Here is a 25,232-nt window from a genome sequence, read left to right as displayed (position 1 = left end):
TGGAAGTCAGCACATTAGAGAATTTGCCTTCAATTAAACAAAAAATGTCTGCTTCTGATACCCAGAAAGATGCGAGTATGGTCACATCTGACTGAGCAGTTCAGTGTGCCCAGAGTTCTTGGGAGAACTTCCCAAGCCTTCAGCCATCTACCTACTCAGTGAGGATTGCTGGGTGAGGGTTTCTTTTTACTTTCATGTTACTTCTAATACAGCTGTTCTATTAATAGAGCCTATGAAAACAAGTCAACAAGGAGACATTTTCAGAAATGTGTCACTAGCTCAGTACTTCACATCAGCTTGTAGCAAGCTCATCCTCTGTCATACACACCCTTCTCCAGTGTGTTAGGGCTTTTAAAACTGATCTGTATGCCAAAACAGCCAGATACTTTTTGTGTGTGTGTGTCAGAAATGCCATAATCTCATCAAATCTCCTTTTTGAAGCTTTCCTCTTTTTCCAAGGAAGATTTATGTTCTAAATGCAGGCTATGCCTCTATCCACTCTGTAAGTGTAACGTACTTTGCAGCATCTGAAGTTTAGGAGTGGAAAAATGCCATAATAATGGTCACTGATAGGATGCGAGATGTTGGAAGGACTGTAAACACTTAGTTCTTTGAATACTAACCTGGTGACAATTTCAAAATCAATTTAGCATCCAGAGATGCTGAGTGCATCAGTGAAAATCCAAATATACCTACATCAATAGGACTCAATAACCTACATGACAGAAGCAGCAGGTCCGCAGCAGCAACCAACAAAGAAGCTTCTGAAGTATCTGGCTGCACACCAGAACTAAGATCTATATCATTTACTTTATATTTGAAAATAAATGTCCTGCTAAATTCTTTAGGATGGCAATGATGAGGTAAGTAAACAGTGGTCAGCAGGAGCTCTTTATTTAAATTTGAAAAAAAATTAAATTTTTTGTTTCTTATAACTGAGTTCCATTTGTATATGTAGACGTATCATGAAATGGACAAAAGAAATGCTGGGATAAGGCTTTTAGCACCTTAGAAGATGTTACATAAAATGCCACATGAAATTCAAGATCAATACATTCGTATCTTGAAGAAACATGTCTGTGGGTAGGAGAGATATGAAGAGGAAGTCCAACTGTTCTTACCTTAATTAGCAAGCACAGGAGTTCTTGTCCAGAAATTATTTAATCAGTGATCCATGAAGTAGCCACCTGCCTAGATAACCTCTCTCTTGTATAAGAATAGCTTCCCACAGAAACAGGAACAGCCTACCAGGAATGCAACTGCAAAGATTTTCACACTGCTGCTGTCACCACAGGAAGAGCATTTCCTCACAGGTATGTGATCCAAGTTAATTTCCTCCTTGAGCATCTGGCAACTTAAGGGGGAGAAAGGGGGGAGACTAGGACTGCATTGACACCAGCAGTGTGAAATCCAGAGAAAAAGCTCTGCTCAGGTTTTCCACTGACAGCCTCCTACAGACACTGTTTTAAAAACTGGAAAGATTCGTGTTGTTACCTGGGCAGAAACTTCAGTTGGACGCTGAAGGATGCCTGAGCTTGGATGTAACCTGTTTTTGGCAGCAGCTCCATGTGCTTACTCAATTCTTTGCATACTTCAAACTTCAAATGTAGCATGGCTTTTGCTCTGCAAACAGATCAGACACGCTTAGGTGGCTTTGAGGGTACCTGTGCTGCTATCTCAGCAACATTTGTTCTTGGAGTTTGGTTCAGCAGCTCACAAGCGCTTAATGTCCCAGCCTGTGCTCAGAAGAACCAAAACTATGAACCTGTATACACCTACACCATCAACAAGTACCCAGTTTGTGAATTCCAGGCCTCCTCATTATCATCATAATTATCTCAACAGCTTCAATACCAAAACTTAAACCTATACAGGCAAGAAAAACACTCAAGCTCAGGTTGGGGGGGGGGGGGGGGGGTAGCCGTCTGATGCCTGAAATGCACTGAGAGCACTGCAGCTTTTGATGTCTCTCCCCAAAACTGTGGTGACTTTTTAAGTAGATGTGAATTCACAGTTCTCTATAACTCCTCTAACAGCAGAGATTCTACAGGGCTAGAAGTCACAGTGGGGCTAAGCTGCTACTGCCAGTTCCTCTGCTAAAACCTGTGATCAGTTTGCCCTCTGAATGGCACACTGGAAGCTGGGAAACATCTCCCTGTTTACTGAATTCTGCCCATATTATAACACAGTGATAGCCACAGACCACACCCTGCTTTGGAATTTTATGGCCAAGTGCAAAATTGCCAAGCAGTTTACAAATATTTCAGCTTGTCATTTTCCTTCTCCTGGACTGGTTTACAAGCTGTCAGTCCAGATGGTCTGCTCTAAATCAACAGCTACAGCATGTGGTACTGGGAGCCTGGAATGATTTCTGACTGTTGACAATCTATGAGAACTATACACTACTTCATTAAAGCAGTGCAGATTATAACCTGCCAAAGAAAATACTTTGAAAAGTGATTTGTATTGGGCAGGATTCCGGTAAGAGATCTTTCATCCTTTATGCTGCCTGGTTACTGATGTGACCACAAAATAAAAACCAACCCCCAAAACATAACCAGTATTAACTGACATTTTGCAATCTCACAGGGCTTGCTGGGGCACTTACATGCCAGAGCTATCTAACCCGAAAACTTGGTGTTCTACATCTGCTATAGACTACAGTATCATAGATCTCAGCAGCAAGAAGATACAGGCAAGTTCTTTCTGCTCTGCTCTTGGCAGATGTTTGTGTGTGCTGGTAGCCAACAAAAGACTATTTGAACACATCGCCTTCCTCAAGTCTGGGTCACATTTTGCCCTGAATAGCTAAAGAATTCTCTCAGTGTTTTAGAGTTTTTATTTGTTGATTGGTTTGCTTTGGCTTTTTATTGCTATAACTGGTTAGGGATTGGAGCAGAAATTTGTAAGAGTATTCCTGAATAGCAGGAGTATTTATGTAATTAACATTTAATTAAAGAATCTCTGTTCTAGAAGTTATGCAAATAAGATTTCACATCTACTGGATCTGAACTTCAGACTCCTTAGCTAAGGCTTCCAGCAGTTGTCAGACAAGCTGCCTTTCCAGCTGGGCTGCTGTACCTTTGCCCTCCTTCAGTGAATGGCTGCTCCAAGCATTAGCACAGACAGCACTGTAGTAACTCTTTAACTGATACGTAGTTCACATGTAAAGCTGTTGTAACAAATTATTCTCTTTGGTGGTATGTTGACAGCTTCTTTGCTAGCCTGGTCATTGTCCTTGGCGCTGGATCACTTTTCTGTGCACAGTTCCAGGCCATAGACCTTCGTCAGACCACCTTTCCCCAGTTTTTCACTGTTGCAATTACAATACAGCTACTTACTAGTCCAGCCTAAGAACTTCTTCTTGACTGACAGTAATTTCTATGTATTTTCAGCAGCCGAAATTCATTCTGTTTGAGAAGTGGTTTGACATGTACTGTGTACAATGAGGAATCCTCTGATACACGCTACAGAAAAATGCCAATAGCTATTAGAGGAAGAAGCTTCTCAGTCACCACATCTGAATGAGGAAATTATCTACTTTTGCAGAACAAAAAGTTGAGACAGGATATGCTGGCACGTGAAATACTTTGAATTTCAGCCCAAACAAGTGTATAACAATGGCAATTTTTCCTAGCTATGGAGAACTGGGAGATAAATCAAGATTTGATTTGCCAAGGTACTAAGGCACATACCACAGATTACGTGCTCTTAAATTAGTGAAACTTGGCAAAGGATTAGCAGGATTTTTCCCTCTGTTAAGAATTTTGCCCTGAGCAATTTGACAGCTTCTATCTTTGGCATCCCTTGAAATCTTAAGTTTTCATTAGAAGAGTTATTCTGCTGCTATACTTCCAAGTTTTATCCCTGGGTTATCTAGACCAAGTAAAATCACTTACATAACAACTTGAGCTTGTCATATCTGTAAGCTGAATTTCTGAGATAACAGCTTTACTCAATTCTTTCCAACTGTGAAGAATCTCTGCAGCCTGTAATTCTGGTAAGCGGTTTAGAATGGATGCCTTCTACAGAACCACTCTCTCCCCCACCCTCCCACAAACCCACCCTAATCCTATTTAAATAGAATCTGAGAAATGCAAATTGTTAAAAGAAGCATCCAGTAGTGACTGCACTAGGTAGAGAAAAGAAACCTGAAGCACCTGAAGACAAATAAGAGTATAAGTTCACTTAAACACTCTCTCATAGCGTGAAAGCTCTTAGAGACAATAAACTAAAATATTCTTTTTATGTCACAGTGCAAACAGAACCAGTCTCCAGCCATTACTGATTTGGACTACAGAAACACCCAGGTACTTCTTCCCCTGTAAACTGCCATTTGGCCACTCTCTGTGTACTTCCAATGTTCGTGTCACGCCAGTGCAGTGCTTAAGGCCTATATGGGTAAGGAGAAGTTTTACCTTGCCCATTTTATAGCAGATGAAAAAGGACTAACATGATTTACCCAGCATCATATCCCAAGTCTGGAAAGACTGGTGAGTGACCTTCTCAATAAACAATTGGCATAAACCCAGCTTCCAGATCATAATCTCCCATGGATTTTAATTAAAATAGATGAGAAATAACAAAATATCCTTTCATAAAGTTCCCTGGCTGAATCGATTATACCCAACATGCACTTAAGTTCAGACACATTTATCTCCCTTATATTTAGTGTGCAAATTCCACACGATCATACTCTGGGATTGCTATTCCCTAGGGACCTTACAGTTATTCCACAGAACAGGCACAATACAGGTAATCTTGTAGGAGTGGAAACACACACATTAACCCAGATACATCCTAGCTACAGCGGGTCTGGGAATCTGGGATAGTTGGATGACCAAGTCCAATTTCCACAGCAGCGTGGAACCCAAGGGGTTGTAATCAGGGTGTCCTCTTGAAATGTCATGGAAAACCAAAACTGTTCTTTAGCTTCCTATGACAAGAAGACATGCCTGGCACAATGGAACCTCAAGACATCACCTGTGACTGAAGACCTCATTATTCAGCTACTGTATCAGGCAGCTGATAACGAAAGGGTCACTCACCTGCTTTGAATGACAATGCAATCCTGATAGAGTCGGTCATACATACAGATCTTGAAATCGATGTTGGGATTGAGCACCCAAACTGGCATATCCATAGAAACTCCAATGGCACTAAAGCACAACTGTTAATACAGAAATTATTAGTTTTATGGTCTCAAATTCTTACAGATCTAGACAGAGCAAGAATTTCTGCTGTAAACTACAGCTAAATAAAATATTTTATTAGTCATATTGCAACAGGTTCTTTAATTAAGCAAAGCTGTGAAAATTATCTGTAAAATAAACCCTAGATGTTACAGTGTCGCAGCAGAAAAAGAATTATACTTTGATGTGGGCTCTTTGACAGAGAACATGAAGGAATTGCACGCTGCCCATGATACCAAAAAGAAATATTTAAAGTGCACCTAGCTTAAGTGAATGTGCCATAATGCAGAAACTCAAGAGACTGCAGCTTGTTTAGCCAGCAAAGAAATACAGTGATGGCAGCACAGTGCTGTACTTCCTACAACAACCTCAGGTCTGACAGCAGTGACCACAAAGCTCAGGCTTGGATAACATGATCCTTCAGTACATGTCTGCAGCTCCTTCTGTAGATGACTCCACCTGCAGAGCCAAGACTGGCTTACTGAGCTGCTTGGGAGGTTTGTTTCTGTTTTTTTGGGTTTTTTTTGGCAAGTTTCTGTGAACTGTTCTCAGGCAGAATTTGGCTTCCAATAAAGTGCTTCCAATAAAGTGTAGAATCAAAATACAGCTGAAGTGGTAACTGAAGTTGTCATCTCTTCCAGCTTTCACACATCAGTTTCACTATTGCATGCTAAATAATTCTAATTCCAATATCTCAAAAAAAAAAAAAAAAAAAAAAAAGAAAACAACTATGTGGGTTGGGAGTAGAGAAGAATGCTTTTGTATTTGTTTCCAGGGCGTTAGATATTTTCCAGTATGATGTCTGATAAAATGGGAATAGCGTGATTATTTACATTTAAGAGAATCAACAGGTTTAATAACCACACTGCATCAGAAAGAAGGACCGTGATTTACAAAGTTACCTCCCATCAAACCACACAATACACAACCACATGGCACCTTGTTGTTATTTCTTATAATACCCATAAATAGATCTGTCCTCTCCCTCCTTCTCCTGTTTCTAATGTAGGACTCTGAGCTCTTTTAATTCTTGGGGAAAGCAGAAGTAGGAGGATTTAAAACTCTTTTTATACAGTGTTTTGAAGCAAGTCTTGCACAAAATCACTCACTGGTTTGCAGTCCGAGTTGTCAAACACGATCACAAACTCTGCCCGCACATCCCCAGGGACAGCTGGCACAAACAGAATCTGAAGTTTGACTGAGCTGAAGGGTTCGATTTCACCTTCAGTAACCTAAACAAGAAGTAACATGCTTGTAATGAAAATTACTGTATTACTGCAGCTGGCTATAACTTGTATTGAAATAAAGCAGCAGTATATACTCACTTTATACAGTCTACTATACCTAGTTTGTAACTAGATTGAACACACTATTCAGTATACAGAATCTTCCAACTCAAATTAAGTCTTTATAGATCAAATGAAAGGGCAAATGTGTCATGTGATTTCATTTCAAGAATTAACTGTGATACAGTGAAGCCTAGTGGGCTAGAAATGGATTCTATGATTCTCTGCACTTCAGCATTTCCCACTGAAGCCAAAGCAATTTATTTGATGTAGGCTTGGACTAGTGAAAATCCTGCCTGTAGCTCAGGATATTCATTACCTTTCCAAGCATAATTTCAACCGGTGTTTCTTCAGGAGAAAATGCCACTAAATCATGTGCAGTGCCTGTGTCTAGATCTGATCTGGAATTTAATATATCTTGACCGAGATGTCCTGGGGAAAAAAAAACAACCCACATATAGACCTGACACAATGCTGGATGTGTGCATTTATTCATTAAAAAATATCAAACAGAGCAGAAGTACATTGATTTTGGTCAATATTGCAAATCCAACAATGCTTAACAGTGATGAAGAAATAAGTGTCCAGAAGGAATACTCTTTGGTCATTTTTGCCCTAGTCCCAAAGCCCATCTTAGACACCTGAGCTTTCCACTGCAGAGTAATAGTATTCATGTTTCAGCAGGCTGAAATTTATACTGAAGATTGTTACATCAAGGAATGAAAACTCAGCTGAAACAATGAACTAGGCTTTGAGAACAATTTCAGTGGAACAAGGCAAGGCAGATAGGAGGACCTGCAAAACAGGTGGAAGTGTTGCTTCACTTGATCTTCAAAACAGCTGCGATAATAACTACTTTCTAATTAAACAGTCTCCCACTGGAGCTTCAAAGTGCCTTAAACTGGTGCATCTTGAGAGAGATGGAGCTAACTCTGGACTGTATGGCTGTAACCAGCTGGCAACCACCTGCTTCACATTAACCTGGAAAAAGATTAAGGTGTCATGAGGTGTGTTCACGTGCCACAGCAATGGAACATACATTTAGGTTTGGTTTTGAGGTCCGAAAACATCTCTAAAGGTATGTGTTCTGTGGGAAGAGCCACCATGATTTATGGAATCACTCCATTTCACAATACAGATTCCAGATTTAAAAAGAAAAAAACCACACACAACCTTTTCATGGAACTTTTTGTTTCCTGAAGTTAGAATGATGAATATCCAGAAGAAATGTTAAAGAATACAGATATAAAGAAATTAGGAAAGGCTCTTCTACACACTGGATTTCATTAAGCCCCTAGTAAACATCAGGAACGAGATGGAAAATGTCTGAGAAGGTTCATCTTTCTGCTTCCTTGTTCCTAGAATTACAGACTATAAAAATAAACCTGTCATGTGGATTTCTATTCTGAGCAGTGAGTATTCAGTTGCTGAGACAAGAATGATGATAACAATTTTGCAGTTTCTGTAAGCTAGTTGGTTTCTGTATTCTTCTGAGACTGAATTGTGGATCACTAACAAGAAGCGAGAGTCGCTGCTGCTTTTGATATAATGGTGTCAGTAAGCTATTTTTAGTCATTTTTTGTGAGGCAGCATACAAAGAAAGATAACATTACTATTAGAACGATGAACTACTTAATCTACTGAGTAACTTTGCAAACTGAATTCCACAGTTCTTTACAGGAAACTCTACAAAGGGATAATGCTTTACCTGGGAACTGCACTGCCAATTTTTTAGACCAGCTGTCTTACCTGTGGAGCTCCTGCTGAGGCTGGTCTCAGTCCTCTGTGGCTCCACCTGGACTGCACAGTAGGTCACTTCTTCACTATAGTCAGGACCAATTTGTTCCTTCATTTCAGCCACAGAATTCACAGGACTGTTGCTGACTTCCTTTTCAGGGACAGAGTCACTGAGATGTTGAGTAACCTATTAGAAAACACAGAAAACACGTTTTCTACTGTGACTACTCACCTAGCTTGCACCAGCTCCAATTTTATCAGGTAGTTGCAAATCAGACTTGCGTTTTCTTGCAACTGTTCCACATTATAAATAGAGAAAATGTATAATGTTCCACATTATAAATGGAGTTTTCACTTTCTGAAAACTGCAGATTCTACTAGACCTCTATCAATGAGCAGATTTAATTTTTGCTGGCTGCCCAAAAAAGGTAAATGATATAACGGGAGCCATACAACATGGTGTCAGTTATTTCACAATTAACGGAATTAACATTTTTCTTGTGGAAGCACAGGAAGCTCTATGTCAAAACTAAGTCTGCTAAAGCTAGGTTTCTATTTATTACACACTTGCAAGAGACAGAATACAGAAGGAGAACCATGGATACAATATTATTTCATGAATTCTTTATTTGAACCATGTTTTTAAGGGTAGCATGAGAGTTGAACACCATGGTGAGCAGCTCCACAGTTTCACTGTACATACTATTCAAGGTAGTGTTTCCAGAGGTCAACCCTTTTCTTAGAACTCAAAAATTGATTAGATTATCAAGTAGAGAATTTTGAAAACCATCTGAGACAATTGCTCTTCAACAATCAAAGCAATTAAAGACTGCACTGATGGAACAAAGATGAAGTGTCTGCACTGCATTTACAAGAACACATAAGCACCTCATAACAACAACATGCAACCTGGTAGTGATATGGTCTCTCAAGGGCCTGTGAAACCTATTTATGGGTACTACCCATGAGACGCTTGAGGAAAAAGGAACATTCATGACAGTGATAGTCATTAGCACAGGAATTACAAAGCATGAGTTCCCACCACTGTGGGTGGGTAGTTGGTTTTGTTTGGATTTTTTTCTTTTTGGTGTTTTTCACTTAAAATTATATGATAGGTGGAGGAGTACAGCTTTAGGATTCCTCAGTTTCCTGTCAAGTTTGGAACTGGTGTGCTGTAGGAACAATGAATAGCAGGTCTAGCACCACACATTTTGTCCGCTCTGCACCAAATGTCTGAGTTTTAGTATGTTTCTTCAACAGTCTCTGCTTCATCCTTATGCAGGACATTCCACAGGACACAACATTACAATAATTTGCATTCATTCCACTACTGGCTTGAGAGGTCTTCATTCAATTCTTTTAACACTATTTATTACTATAGTTTTCAGGTAACAGCCCTCAAAGGAGAAGGGAATGTTTCTATTAATTTAGGGAAATTATTTTTAACCCACCATTCTTCCAGGAGCAGATTCTGCTGTTGCTCTGCCTCTATGACTATCACCTGCTGACATCCGAACTCTGAATCTTGTTCCCAAAGCTCCACTGTTTGTCAGGCTGATGGTCTGTGAAATTGTCTCTCCCACCACATGGCTGCCAAAGTCAAGGAGCTCTTTATCTAGTGCCAGCTGTGGAAAGATAAACCATTAATTACTACTGTCCTCGATAGTCAGCAGTGTCCATTAAATACGCATCCACCTTTTCAAGAATAAGATTTCAAAGTTCTTATTTCAAAGAGGGTATCAAACAATGACATGAACTGTGGGTATCCTCCTGCCTTTTTGTAGAAGCCACCTCATTACAACATCCTGTTAAACTGCCATTTCAGTCGGGTGTATGACAATGGAAAAAACAGGTTAAATTCTATTCATAGTAGCAGCTTGCATAAGTCTTCAGGTAGTTACTCTGGAAGTAGGTCATATTTACATACCAATTCAACATTGCTACTCTTGTGTAACAGAAAAATGGTTCTACTAGCACCAAGCTGGAATGCTAGCAGCATTCGACATCATACAGTGACTACATATCAGTTTGTACCGCAAGGTAGGTAGCTAAAAAAGCTTAGCGCTGTCTGTAGATCCATCTCTTGGTAAGAAAATAATGTTCTTTACTTAAAATTCATTATCGCATTCTCAAAAGATTTTGAGATGCTGAAAGAAAGGAGATCTTACATGCTCCTTATAAATATCAGAAAATATAGAAAGATACTGTGTGATTTTCGTCTACATAGAATATTACAGTTAAGAATAAAGTACTGCAGGTCTGGGATGGAATTTCAAAAGTATCCAAGGTAAAAACCCTCATTTCCAGCCACTATTTCTCTTCCCTCCATTCACAACATAACATCGTGTCATCAATTTTCGACAGTCACTTACAATGCATCTTTTGGCTGTGCATTTCAGTGGGACAGCAAAAGAACCTGTCTGTGCCATAAACAGGACTTCTCCTTCCAGAGTTTCATTTATCTAGGAAACAAAAACAAAATCCCAACCAAGTATTTTGCACAGATTTCGCCTGCGTAATCTGATGAAAAAATATGTTTATTAATTCTTAAATATTTTTAAATGTATCTTTACAGATTCTACATTTCCACTTTAAAGTCTTTGGTAGCTTTAGCCAGGTGATACAAATCTTTTGATTTGGAGCAAGTTTCAAAACACGCTCCAGGAGCACTTAGCGAAAGGCAGTTTTCTAAAACATGCCCTTAGAAAATGCCTTATTACGATTCAACAGAGCTCCAACATGCACACAGTTGTCCAAGGACCACAATACCTTTTCTAGAAAGGCATTTTGTTTCCTCGTTAACAGTTAAATTAACGTTTTTTTAATCAGACCAGTGGATTATAGTAGGATTCTCATCACTGTGTAACTTAGCACTTAGGTGCACTCACCATTGGCTTGAATGTTACCACTACCTCACAGGACATTCCCGGAGACATTTTGCCAGGTGGGTCAAAACTACGAGATAATTAACATAAAACTCCAAATTAGAGTTATGTATGAAACATCCAGCTCCTATTCTGGGAACAATGGCAGATTACTGTTTTTTCCCGCCATTTGCATTAATTACTTAGAAAAGTCAGAATGAGTGACAGACTAATGATGAGCTACAGAACCCTGCTGCAATTGTAAAAGTACAAAAGCTGATTCTTTACTGAGGCTTTACTCAGAAAGTCTTAAAGTGATTTTAAAAGGCAAGAATTATTGCCTTCCTGCTACAGACGAAGAAACTCTAGCCAAACAGGTGAAGCTGGGGCTCAGTAATATCATCAACACCTGTTCGAACAACTAGGAAGTAGTCTTGTGCCATTACTCATTTTGAGTGTTGCTCTGTAACATCTGCCCTGTCCAAAGAGGAAATGAAGAGGCAGAAAAAAACCCAAACAGGTAGCTGCAAACGATTAGAGAATGTGCTGCTTGCTGCAAACTGTGTCAAGATTATCTTGAATAGAAACTGCCACTCATTTCAGTGCCTCATTCCATCGACTCTATGATACAAGTAAAATGTCCATCAGGACATTGAGTCAGAATCATGCTGTGAAGGATGGTGGCTTGTGGAAGATTTGCCTTGGCCTAGAAAGAAACTTGGGTCCCCTTTTACCTTTTTGTACCAACAGAGACCCTTTACCCTTTTTTAAAATGGTCTGACTTTTGTGAAAACAGCTTTCTACTTGTTGAGGCTGGGAACCACCACAGGTCTATGCTGCTTTCCACAGGTCAGGGACTGTTCCCTTGCTGTTGCCACTATAGAAGCCAATGACATGCAGCTCAGGCTCTGTAAACCTCCTGTTTCTCAGCTCTGAGACACAGTTCTTTTCCTCATCACACGGGAACAGAACGTAACAATTTAGATGTATTTACTGAAATCTATTTCACTTGCTACAGAATTTGGTTACATCTCCTACTGTGGTACAAAGGTAAAACAAGCAACTAGACTACAGTTAATTTTACTTACTGAACACTGATGAAGTCCTTGAGCCATTCACTGATTCCCACTAGTCTGCAGCAATTAACACTGTAGGATGTATTTATCAAAACTATCTTCTTTTTGTAGACTTGACCAACATCAAAATCCTTGGAATACCAAACATAGCAGCTGGTGTGAATTACAGGAAATAGCATTTACACATGTAATGACAAAACCAGCTGTTTTTACCATAGTTGTGCTTGACAGACCTAAGCAGTAAAACTAAGTAGTTTATTTAATCTGGCTGTTCTTTACCTAAGAGATTGCTAGAGAAAAAGGCAAGTACTGTTTCAGGTTTGACTAAAGACCTATTAGAGACAACAAGAAATTCTCTTTTTCTTCCCAGTGCAACAGAATTTTGATCAAGACATTGGTATACATATACAGTAGATACACACATCATCTTCAGAGATCCTGTGCAGAATGACCACTAACCTTGAAATGAATGCAGCTTGGTTTGCTATAGAAAGCACATCCCTTATGTTCACGACCAGAAAATATTTGTTTATGAAAAATTCCAGCTGGGAATTCCTCCATTTTTTTCTCAGAAATTCCTTTTTTCACTACCCCTGTAGCCAGTTGCTTTAGATCCATTTCTTCTTGAGGTATCTAATAACGAACATCCGTAAAAATCACCACGATGGTCAGGAAGTGTGATCAGTTTGTGTTCACATACGTCCAAACTAAAATTGAGTATCATTCTCTCTTTAAGAAAACAAACACTACAAGAATAGTGTCCAACAGTCATTATATATGAATCTCTGCATCTGTGTGCTGATTTAAAGTCTGCTTTTTAACTGTAAAATAGATAATTACTGGTTTTAAGTAAAGTTCCCAAAACAGCACTTGCCAGTGTCTTTAATTCGCATGACCACAACTACTAGAGAGGCAAACGAAGCTTTTTGTAAGGACTAAGTTCACGAGGAGTCAATTACAAAAGGACCTCATCCACTTTTTTTTTCTTTTCTATTTCTTCTAAGAGATATCACAATATTTACCTTGTGCAAGTCACATTCCTGACTCCAAAGTCCTGGAAACTCTGGTTGTACTAGGATCTTGTCCCTCTCTTCCTCATCTTCACCACTTTCACTGAGTGCGTCGTGGGGTATTTCTGCAGAAACCTCTCCTACAGAAGCAGTTCTCTCATCAGCTGAGGAAGCAGCTGATGCTCCAGCTGAATGTTTGCAGGCCTTCTTGATGTACTGCCATGTCTTCATTCTCCACGGGAAAGAGTTTTCAGGTTTACAGCCACCCTTTATTGCCTTAGTGCAGGACTGGCTCTTTCTCTGCTTGTGAATGGAAGCTTTTTCTTGCAGAATTTGAGAAACAATCTCAATTTTTCTTGATTTTTGCCGTTCTCTAAAAGCTCTGTAATCCAATGTTGGAAGAAATACTAAACCAACTGTGGTTGTTTACTGATAGCAACTATAGCCCAGTTTCTTTTGAGTCTTTAAGCTAAGTAGAAAGTCTTTAAATTGGATGCAGTGGTAATTTGTGTCAAGACACTAGGTGATCAAGGGGCTATTTTTACATTTTTGTGGACTAAAAAGTTACTTCCTTTTGCAGATAATTCAGAAATATATATTGAGGCTGAAATAGCGAACACTGAGAATATACCTTCACAGAAAAGGAGAAAGGCAGAGCCCAAGGAGAAATAACTAAGCAGTTCCTCAGCAGATTAGCAGGACGGTAGATGAAATTAGAAAAGATCTGCTGTGAGAAACACGACACAGCTAACTATAAAACTAACAAATTGTCATCTCTCCTGGCCTGCAAAAGGAAACAGGGAAAGGGAGAAAGCAAGCAAGGTGGAAAGGATTGAATATAGAGTTGGATATTTCCAGCAGATCTCTACAAACTGATATGATTCTTTTATTAACATGATTTTTAGAACATATTTAGGGATGACAAAATTGGTGTTATGCAGCTGTTAAGAGCTAAGATTTATTTAGTCAAAACTTAAGACTTATTGAACTTTTACTTATTAAATTTCTAACATTTGCTACAGATTACTGCCCTTGTAGGCTATCCAGCATGCAGAAACACATACCTCAGCCACCCTGTTTCGTATTTTAGCTCAAAATCTTCATCTTAAGTGGTTGAAAACAATAATTCAGGTGAGATACAGGTACATTCCTATCAACTTTGCTACAAAGGCAGAGGAGTAATTTCAATCAGAAAAAGCACAAAGGAGAGTACAGTTACTTCAGGCATCCAGTTTAGGTTCATTGAGTTTCCCTCCTGGAGTAGTTTATCTTCTTTGCACTACTCATAGAACGTGGGGTCCTTTAGTTCTTAGAATTTTCGTTCTCTGAATAATACACCTAAGCTCAAAGTTTAAATCACTTTAAAACAGACTACAAATATCACACATACAGTGCATGAGTTTACTCCCTTGAGACAGCATCCTAGATGTTCACGTTTTCAGAATGTGGCTAAGAGCTCCAATATATTCCTGCATGAGCATCAGTAAGCAGCTGAGACTTAGATACAGATATGAATACTTACTGTTTCTCTTTTTCATGCTTTAGCAGTTGTTTATGAAGAAAAATTTCCTTGGCAGCATTGCCTCCTTCCGCTAGGATATCTTCCCTCATTTTCATCTCCTGCTTCTCTGTCTCTAAGGCCTTTGCTTTGCTCCAAGCCTGGAGAGCTTGGAGTTTTTCCTATGAAGCCATACAAACCAGTTACATATTTGAGTTGTGTGCTAAAGAATATCAAAAAGAGAATCTAGTATCGGTCCCCTTACCCAAGTATAAATTTGTGGTAGATTTCTCTGAAGTAGAACTTACTGTTTTTAACATACACAGCAGTCATGGTGTGCTGAGATGCAGAAAGCTCTAACGAGGTCAGGGCTACTTCCATACCCTTCTAGCCTGCCCTTGAAATGCTACTCAAGGAAGCAATGTGAAAAGATACAAAGACACAGTTCTAATCAAACCAGTATTAAATTAAGATCATTCCCTCAGATTCTACAGAACATAAGTAGAAGAGCAAAGCAGAATAGCTCAGAAATTCTTAATTTACATTATTGAATTTCTTAAGTAACTCTTTTACTTCCATATGTTTTCTCCATATGAAGCATTTCCGCATTGGGATCCAAAGAGCTGAAAATGCTTCTGGCTGAGTTTTCAGAGACCTTATTTGTAGTATGCATCATTTGCAAGGGAGCTACCCTACCAGAACTATTAGATTGTTGACAGAATAAACTCCATAAGTAGAAGGGTCAAAATCTGCCCATACAAATCTAACACCATTACTCCTACAGTTAAATTCTCCCCACTTTGAGGAGATGTGGTTGGTGATCTGACAGCATCACACAGCAATTCTGCCAGGAAAACTGAAATTACTTGCATTAAACCCTAGCAGTCTAACAAGTCAATCTCTTCGTTCCCTAAGCCACAGCAGCAGCAGTACCCTATTGGAAGTTAGGCTGGTTTTCAGGGAAAGCACAGCTTGTATCCTTCTCTCCATATGCTCCTGAGTTTTCACTTCTTCCTTTGCATTTTTTTCACGAATTCTGTAAGCAAAGTAAAATCTTTCAGGCTCATATCCTGTAAAGCTTTTAGTATTAGAATGTTTAACCTGACAAGTAGTAATTGTCAATGTCACCAAACATTCTTCCTGTAAGCCTCTGTGTTTACTACGCTGCTGGGTGTGGGTAAAGTGGAACAGTTGGAAGAGTCTTCCATATACGGTACTGCTCAAGCTCCAAGTGCCAACAGGCTTTCAACTAGTTTGCTCAACAACTTTTTTTTTTCCTTAAATTTTGAATATGAAGAATGTGTTCCACATGATAACATATGTCTAGTTACTAAAATAAAGTAAGAACTCAGGTGTTGCTCATATAGCCAATACTGAAACAATTACATAGTGAACTTTATACAAGCCAACCACTTGTACCCACAGTGAAGATAGTAATAAATATAAAAAATAAACCCTAGAAACTCTGTGAACTCTAAAAGATAGCAATATGTGGGCATGGATCAAGCCTGAGATATTGCAGCTAATACAATGGTAAACTAGAAAGAGTGTGTGTGTATACATATATATACATATATGTTTCAAATTATTATTAATGCCTACAAATAGTCGGACCCTTCTGCACCTCAAAGAGACAGCCCCTTCAGCTACAAGGAATCTGAAGTTTGTCTGAGGACAGTGAGTGGATTTTCTTCTTTCCAAGTCTCTCTGTGCCATGTAAGATTTGAGTGCTTCACAGCACTGGTACTGTGGCAGATTTCCAAGCCTAAAACAAGATACACCTAGCAGAAAAATTAATATTTTCCAAAGACTAAAGGATAAAGTATTGTGCACCAGAGAATGTACAATAACAGAAAAGGAGTGAACAATCACCTTGCCATGCTCTTTCTCAGAAAGCAAACTGCTTTTTCATGGTTCTTTTTGGCATCTTCAAGTACTTTTTTATGCTTTTCTTCATATTCTTTCTGGGCTTCCTTCTCTTTTCTACAAAACACAGGCAAATCAACAGTTGCACAGGACTAAGGAAACCTTGATTCCAACACAATGACATCTAAGGGTGGGGTTGGGGAGTTTATTAATATGCGCTGGAAGGAGGACATTAGTCTCTGCCTTTCCCCTTCCCCACCCTGTACAGTGTCTTGTTCTCACCAAACCCATAGCTAAATTGATAAGGGGTGTCATGGTGTCTGCTTTCTTTCCAAGAAACCCCAGTGAACTTGATCATTAGTTCAGAAGGTCCTGGCAGCCAACAGCAATGCAGACACACACAGTCAGTCTGATCTAGTAAACTTCATTTCCTTTGACAAAAAGCTTTCATAGTTTGTCTTTAGCAGATTTATTTTCATAGCTCAGAAGTCTTTACCTGCACAACTGCAATACTATGGACATTCTTATTTTAATTCCATTTCCTCATAAAATGTTCCTGAAGCAACACCCAGCTAAGAAACACAATACCACTAGTATTTGAATTAACTAATCTTGTCAACACCTGAAATAGTGAATTGGCTAAAAATAATGCAGAGAAAGGAAGCAGAGTCTGTCTTCTAGGCACTTACTTTGCTCTAGACTGCTGATTTTTTTCTGCTTGCAGTGCTGCTATTTTTGCCTCCCAAATCCGCACTTCTGCTTGTTCTTGGTATTTCATCTCTAGCTCCTCCTCATCTTTTTTAAGTTGTTCATGGAGGGTTTCATATTTTCCCTGCTCAGTTTCTATGTGCCACATCTCAAGCCTTTAAAACAAAGTATGAGTTGTTTTCACTGAAATGCTGACTTTTTTCCACTTACTTCAGGCTCCTGAGCAGGTATAGGCCAGAGAGAATGAAAATCTAGCCATGTTTTATTTTATGTTTTTCAATTATATTGTAAATGATACCCTGTATTGTACCTTTCAGACCAAGGCTCGTATCTAATACTATATTTCATTTTAAAGACATCAAAAATATCAGCCAAAAAAAAGTAAAAAAACCCTCGAGGTTCTGTTTTTCAAGTTCACATTAGAAAATTAGAAAAAATAGAAAAATAGCTTTTTCTTCAACAGTAAATAACTTCAGGGAAAGGCCATAGCTTTTATTCTTCCATGCTTTGCTGAAGGAATTGAGATAGCTGTAAACAGATTAATACAGTTATTCCTAATCACACAATAAAGAGCTCAAGCATTTTAAAGCTGTTATACAACGCTGCAGCAGAACACTCTGTATTCTGGTTAACCACTTGGTTAAGCACATCTATAAGCTGGTGCTTGTGTTCCTCCTTTGATGTAGGGGCATTCGTAGTACCACCTCTGGTGTCAAAATTTAAACAAATGCACTCGCCTGTTGCCTTCTGCAAGACAGTTTTATTCTATATAAGTAATTTAGTATGTGCAGCTAAAGAGCAATATTAGCTTAGTATAAACATGCACACGACCACTACAATGTCTCCATCATTCTCAATTTCAATCTTTTTCTTTATGCCCTGTAAAGGAAGTATTTATGCTTAGAAATCAGTATCACAGGCACGTTTACTTTAGTCCAGCTCAGTTTCCATTTAAAATGAGACCTGTTTAGGTCCACATTTTATGCATAACCCCAAATAAAATGAAAACTTCATTTATGTGTGCAAAACTAACTCAGGGGCTAAGCCACAGCAACTCACTTCCTAAGCAATGGACTGTTCAGGCTACAAATTGCTCTCAAGGTCCTTTGTCTTGCAGCCAACCTCACATGACCTCAAATGATGTAGCTCAATATTTATAAACAACTCCTGTAGCGATTAACTTTTGAATCTATTAAACAGGATATGAAGAACATAATAAAGATTAACTCCCATCACACTGTCTTCTCATTCCCCCACTTACGTGTCGTCTTTTATTGTCAAAGCAAGTTTCAACTCCAAATCCTTCTCTTGCTCCAGTTCAGTGCACAGTCGCCTGCGCACCGCCTGAAGGCAGGACAAGGCTGCACTGTTAACATTACAAAGAAACAATCAGCAAGAAACTGGAACTAATAAAGGTTAAAAAAATAATACACCCCCTTCCCAAGATCAGCAACAATGAAAAATAGCTTTAAGGCTGAGATTTATGTATTAGAATTCCTCTAACTTATGCAGTCTCTTATTTAGCCTTCTAAGTGTCTGTTCTTCATTCAAAAGTGAAGCTTCCTTTAAACCATTACACCTTGGTTGAAATGTACAGAGGAGGATTGATTTCAAAAGCACAGACCTGTAACTTAATGCGACTATTCATTTCTCACTAGTAAAAGTACTAATATTAATGAAAATAAGTTCAGGTGAACCTGGAGAACTTTGACTGATTTCGCTTTTAAAAAGGTATTACAATAATCCACATATTTCGCTTACAATGGCAGCATTGTCACACAGTTGTTTATCATCCTTGGTGTTCTCTATCCAGGAAAACCAGTAGACAGTGTACTACATAATCAACTGTGAACTATGTTCAACATCAACTCCCTTCCTCTAAATTAACATTGGAAACTGATTTTCTACTTCAAGTTAGTACCTGAACTTCAGAGTTTTTGTACTGGGCATCAGTGATGCTGACGGTAGCTGGAATTTTCTTTATTGCTAAAACATGCTGCCTTTGAGCTGTGTAAGCCAGAAATATATCAGGTCTTTTTACTCCACTATTCACTTGCTAAATATAATAGATTGTGACAATTGTTGTTTTTCTGCATATCTAGACTTCACAATTTGACCCATCATAAGCATAAGAACTACAATGCTTATCTGTCTTTGCCAGTTGTTGTTACTAAGACTGTCTCTGAACAGGGAGTACCAGCACCCATCAAAGTGCTGGTTCATTAGCATTCAATCATTAGCATTCAATCAATCATTTTTCATTAAGCAGCTATTCCATTTTGGTAGTTAATCATTCACCAATACACTAACTTGAAGATTAACACAGGTCATGAAATGCAGCCATGAAGTTTGTTCACAATACACTGGTGCCTGGTACACAAGCCACCCACTTCTCTCTATTTAAACCAAATGTGAAGAGCAGAGTGAATTGCCTCCCACTTTATAGCAAAAGTGTCTCATCACAGCTCCTGTATGCAGAACTACTCCTGAGAGGCATTCATGCATTTCACAACATCAAACAAACACACAAACCAACCAAAGAAATGGCAGAGAGGTATATATGAATCCTGATTGGAATAATTGCCAGAAGCAAAACCATGACCTCTGAAATTTGCCATAGCACATTGGTGTTGGTTCGTCACATTGAACAGAAGTGATTGTGACCGTGATAAATGTTAATTGACAGGAGTGGGCTAGGCTGATTCAAAAACCTACTGTTTTTATATTTTAGAATGTATGCCTCTTTCTTATCCATTCCTATTTTTTTCTGCATTGATTTACCCAACAGAATATTACCTCTAGCCCAGAAAGCCTAGAGATTAATGATTCCCAAGCCAATGCACCATTATTCATTAATTCCACACAGATAAGCCTAGTGAATGCCTGTAATCTTTGGTATCCAGAAATACTCTCTACCTACACGTTGTCAGCCTCCTCCTCTTTCTCTATTTCAGTGCCTACATAATCCAGCTGCTTTGCTAGCATCTTGATCCGCAGTTGACAGGTACTCCGCTTGTCTCTGCAAGAAACAAATGGATTATTCATATTTTGTAAGTTCTTTACTCTTCCTGATGAAACTCTTCCTTTTGGAAGCAAGATTCACAGGCAGGATTCCTTCAGGTCTCCAACTCCCCACACCCCCCACCTTTTCTTTTAAGATCTTACTTTGAGGTTCTTCAGAAGCCCTTGTTAACATCAAGCATTTTCTCCAAAAATCCAGAAAAGAGTAGCAAGAGTTTTTTCTGACTTCATCCATAATTCAGATATTACCAAGAAAGACAACAGCATAAACAGCATCTTCTTACATCAGCTTTCTTCAGATATATTTGTTGCTAAAAAACATCTTTGTGACCTTAACATAGCAAAACACTCATTTTTGAGTGCTTAAAGTATCTTCACTGGTTCTAATGCATCATTTCCATCACAGTTAAGAAAATGTTTACAATGAATTTTCCACCTGATGTTTCCAGCCGACTGTTGAACCAGCAGGATTGTGCAGACATCTAATTCACATCGAATTCTCCCAGACCAAACACCTCCTCTTCAACATTCATTTCTGTGTTTCATTTTTTCAAGTATATAATTAAACTTTATCCTTGCTCCTGAATTCCTTACAAGGGTTTGGGGATATATTGAATATATTATATTAAACAATTGTTTGCATCACATTACTGTCCTGAAAAGAATCTATAAACTCTAACATTTGTAAGAGATGCAGTATCCCAGTAGTGGATGGTGATTTATGCTGATGGATTATGTTTGCTTAAACACTAACCTGTGTTTTTGGACCTCAAGTTCCTTTTTTCTGGCTATGTCATTGAGCTCTTTTAGGTTCCTCTGTAAGCGCAGTAAGCAAATTCTATCTTTATGCTTCATGGCCTGAATATTATTGTCACCCAAATTGTGTTCCAAGCTTTTCCTTTGAATTGAAGCACATGAAAACATGAGAAATGGAAAAGTTACGTGAAGTTTACACATCATCCACTTACACATCTGAGGGTTGTTTTCTGTTTTACTCTTATGCTAGCAGAACAGTAACAAATATGACCACTATAAACACAGAAAAAAGGAACATAATCTGTACAAGTTTACCTAAATGCACTTAACCCAAGATTTTTAGACTTGGGTATCTAATGTTGAACATTTAGACCCACATTTAATGTATTAATTATATGTCTTGCCCTCTTGATTACAGCTGGGGTTTGCAGATTCTACTTTTCCTGAACAATAGTTCCAAACTTTCAAGGGAACATTCTAAACTATTTTAAAACATTATATACAGCTGATGGGTTTGTGGGGTGAGCTAATCTCTGTTGCCATTTTGGTCTGCTTAAACACATACCAAGAGGAAGTCTGAACATTTGGGGGCTTTTACATCATTTTGGTGTATTTGAGTTTCTCTGTTGATAATGGTAACACTGTCAACATTTACTGGAGTAGGTATACGTGCTACACAACTTCCCACATACATATATTAATAACCATTACTGGAGCTTTTCATCATGCCAAGTCATTCCAGGGCAAAGATTAATGGTCTTGTCTAAGCAAGCCAAAACGTGGACTCATCTTTGTGAAGAGTAAAGCAACTACTTAAGGCCACGTTCAAACCACTAAATTCCTGTTCATTCATGACCTCTGTTACATGTGAGTTTACTACTTCAGGAATAAATCCACTGTATCACCTACTTATAAAAATCAATGTAGTGATAATCTATCATCATACCAATTCTGTGCTAATTGACTTTACACAGTGGTACAAAACTTTTTGTACCACTGAGAAAAATTAAGAAAAATGACAACCCAGCACTGGTATTCTTCAGCAGACAAGCTTCTCTTTTTCGAGCAGCTTCTGATGTTCAAAAAAAGCACAGAGGAATACAAACCCAAAACCATGCATCATTGCAAAGAGCTGGCTGGGTTTTAGAAGTGTAAATTGGTTAGTGTAACACTCCTTTGAGAAGAGCCAATTAGCCCGCATTAACGTGGTGCAATCATTATGTTCTATGTACATACCTACAACAGCTTCAGATTAAAAATGTCTTTATCTTACTCAGCTCATTGTTTTAATAGCAGTAATCAACTTATTTTTTTGTGGAGAGCTCTGTATTGCCTATGACTAATTTAACAACAGATGCATAGCTGAATTAACCAAACCTTCTCTTGAAAAGGTAAGTTAACACTATAAAGGAAGTCCTGTTAGAAATGGTAACAAGTTATTTACATGCTAGAACTGTGTGTGTCTCCAACTTGTTCAGAGGTGTCCTTGTTTCCCATCTTGCCGCCACCAGTCAACTCTTCTTCAAGCTTGGATTCTAACAGATATTAAAACAGGTACTTAAAATATTAAAATAGTTTTGTTTTTTTTTTTTTTGGTGAGCTAGCAAAATAATTCCTCATTTTCACCTTCCCAGCATTCTTCCACATTAGAGAGCTGACCAGCTTTGTCTTCTTTTTCTTCCTCTTCCAGAAATGGTAGAGAAGATTTTTGCTCTTCTGCCTCACTGTAACTGCTCTCATTATTTTCCATACTGGTAGTTCTTTTAAAACAACCAGGCTGAGAAAGAAAAGAGCTCATGTTTTATAGATATATAATCTCCAGGAACTCACAATAGCGGTGACTATCTCTTAAGATGAATTAATAGCACTTAATAGTACTTAATGCATGTGAAAGAACTGCATACAATCACACACCTTTTTACCGGTCACACATTTTGAGTATCCACTTTAATAAATCTCTTATAAGAGAAGAAAGGACACTGCCAACACACCAGTAGCAGCCCGAATACTTTCTGCTAAACCGCACTGTCAGGTAGCACAACTCCAACACCAACACAACAGAGCTGTGGGTAAATTAAAAATTTACAGCATGGTATGAGGCCCATAAGGACTTCCACAAGGAAACCACAAGCCAACAACAGCTGCCAAGACACCATCCCCACACGGGACCCCCCCTGTCCCGCAGCAACACCCCGCACACCCGCACGCTACACCGCAGGGCACTACGGCGACCCCCGCCCTCACCTCAGAGCCCCAGCTCTTGTCCCCACCGCCACTTAGCTCCGCGGCCGCGCCCGGCGGCCGTTAGTGCCGCTGCCACGGCAACGGAACAAACCACGGCCAAACCGCTGCAGGGGCGCCGAAGGGAGCGCGTCCCCTGCAGCCGCTGCGGGAGGGCGGTGCTTCTCTCCGTGAACCCCCCTACCACGCGGGGTGGTGGTGCGCTCCGGGCGGGGCCTCCTGACAGAGCGCGAGTGCAACTCCCCTCAATGGGTTCCCGCTTCTCAACCTGCCCTTTCATCAGCGCGCAGAATACAGGGCGGGTATTCATGAGTTTAATCGAGCCAATGAATTACAGAGATTTGAAACAGCTGAACAGTTGATCAGGGTTTTCTTGCTTGACGATGATTTTATTTTTAGTAGTGTAAGTTAAAATACGAGCTACTACAATACACAGCATCTTTCCCGTTTGGACTGGCAAGTGTTTTTATACATTTCTGTGAGCTCCCAAAGGATGACTGGCACTTGAGAGATCCGAGGACATTAACGCTTCTGTTGGCATTAAAGTGAGTTACCACACAGGCAAGCAACTGTGCCGAGGACACTGCCCAGTCCATCTTGGGCAGCAGTTCAGGTGATTTCAGGTAAATTATATGAGATTTTTTGAGTGAATGTTCAGCTTAGTGTTCATTCTACATACATTTATAAATTTTAAGCAAGTTGGTGGCATTATAATTAAAAATAATCTTTTTAGTGAATTTGCCTGACTTTCTGCAGTGACGAAGAGATTTGAGGTTGGAGTACATGCACTTTAGAACACCGAAAAGTTGCAAGTTTCAATCCAGAATGAAGCTGTCTCAAATATCTTCTCTGAAATAAGCCTGCACTATTCTGACAATAGTATGTCACCATTAGTTACTAATTAAAGGTTATAGCAAAAAGCCTGTGTTCTGATCATGGTGCCCATTTGTAACGTCACATTCTAAATGCTTCCTCTATCTTCAGCAGAAACTGCTGGGTAACACTTTAATACATTATACTTATACATAAAATCACTTAATTAAAAATTATTTAGATGATATTTCAGTATTTTTCGCAACAAAGCCAAATATCTGTATTTAACGCGTCTCAGTTGGAACACTTTGTTCTTCAGAGGAATCTTCTGGTTGCTACCATGCATTTGGTTACCAGATTTTAGTTCTTCACTGGTAATAACTAGGTTCCTTTTCTATTTCTTGTATTACCTTGACACAGTTAAGGAATAGTGCAGTTTAATTCAGAGCAAAGCAGATTCTTGTCCCCTTATTGCTGGCACTAGGCCTAAATGGAATGCTAGAGAAATTCAGGTGTTCAAAGATTCAAAGTGATTCTATTATTAAACCCATGGGACATCATTCTTTAAGCAAAGCTCTGTACCAACATACGCACTGGTCTGTATACAGAGACAGAAGTTATCCTCAGATGTATTTAATTGAAAATGTTCCTCAATGTAAGGAATATTTCTGTAGTTTTTTATAGTTCCTCAGAGAAGTAAGGTCTGGTTTTTCAGTACCATGCACATGCTGCTAATCTAAGTATTTATTTCCACTGGCACCCACAGCATAAAGCATATATTACTCACAGTGACCAATTCATTGTCCCAGACTCATGCTATAGGTCCTAATTCTTTAGAAATATGTGAACATTCTTAGCTCTATGGATGGTGGAATATTGATTTTATGGCATCTATTCATATTACACAAAACAAATCACATACAGACATTTGCAGGATTAAAGCTACAAGATGTAGGCTAAAAATATGCAGTGATTAACTGTATAGCTCTCTGCAGATCTAGAATAGATATAACAGTTGTTAACTCAACCTCCCAGTTCTCACACTCCAATAGTCAGAATGTAAAAGATCCAAACATGTCTTTTCCCTCTCAAGAAAACACTTGTAAGAACACCTGGTAATATCACTGATGCTAAGTTTCTTGTGATATTTTTATTCAGGGTATT

General features: G+C 38.9%; 1 protein-coding gene across 8 annotated transcripts in view; it reads right to left on the bottom strand.

Moving 5' to 3' along the window:
* CFAP74 (cilia and flagella associated protein 74) overlaps positions 1-23,524 on the bottom strand; it is a 38,120-nt gene extending 14,596 nt beyond the window's left edge. For 3 of the 8 annotated variants that reach the window (XM_030508206.1, XM_030508207.1, XM_030508208.1), the window contains exons 1-21: positions 23,259-23,524; positions 22,641-22,791; positions 22,459-22,549; positions 21,013-21,156; positions 20,158-20,256; positions 18,499-18,603; positions 17,219-17,392; positions 16,536-16,646; positions 15,597-15,699; positions 14,688-14,845; positions 13,178-13,547; positions 12,615-12,788; positions 12,168-12,286; positions 11,104-11,170; positions 10,588-10,677; positions 9,667-9,840; positions 8,228-8,402; positions 6,798-6,910; positions 6,302-6,424; positions 5,049-5,170; positions 1,495-1,623 (exon numbers count right to left, since the gene is read on the bottom strand). In XM_030508206.1, coding sequence (XP_030364066.1) covers positions 1,495-1,623; positions 5,049-5,170; positions 6,302-6,424; positions 6,798-6,910; positions 8,228-8,402; positions 9,667-9,840; positions 10,588-10,677; positions 11,104-11,170; positions 12,168-12,286; positions 12,615-12,788; positions 13,178-13,547; positions 14,688-14,845; positions 15,597-15,699; positions 16,536-16,646; positions 17,219-17,392; positions 18,499-18,603; positions 20,158-20,256; positions 21,013-21,156; positions 22,459-22,549; positions 22,641-22,764 — 2,765 coding nt within the window. In that variant the 5' untranslated portion in view covers positions 22,765-22,791; positions 23,259-23,524. The other 5 variants (XM_030508210.1, XM_030508211.1, XM_030508212.1 and 2 more) reach the window with 5 other exon arrangements.
* Positions 23,525-25,232: the final 1,708 nt, after the last annotated feature.

The sequence above is a fragment of the Strigops habroptila genome, chromosome 16 (genome assembly GCF_004027225.2).
Source record: "Strigops habroptila isolate Jane chromosome 16, bStrHab1.2.pri, whole genome shotgun sequence".
In the NCBI taxonomy this organism is placed as follows: Eukaryota; Metazoa; Chordata; class Aves; order Psittaciformes; family Psittacidae; genus Strigops; species Strigops habroptila.
Note: the sequence above shows the minus strand (reverse complement) of the source record. Positions and strands in the feature narration are given on the sequence as shown.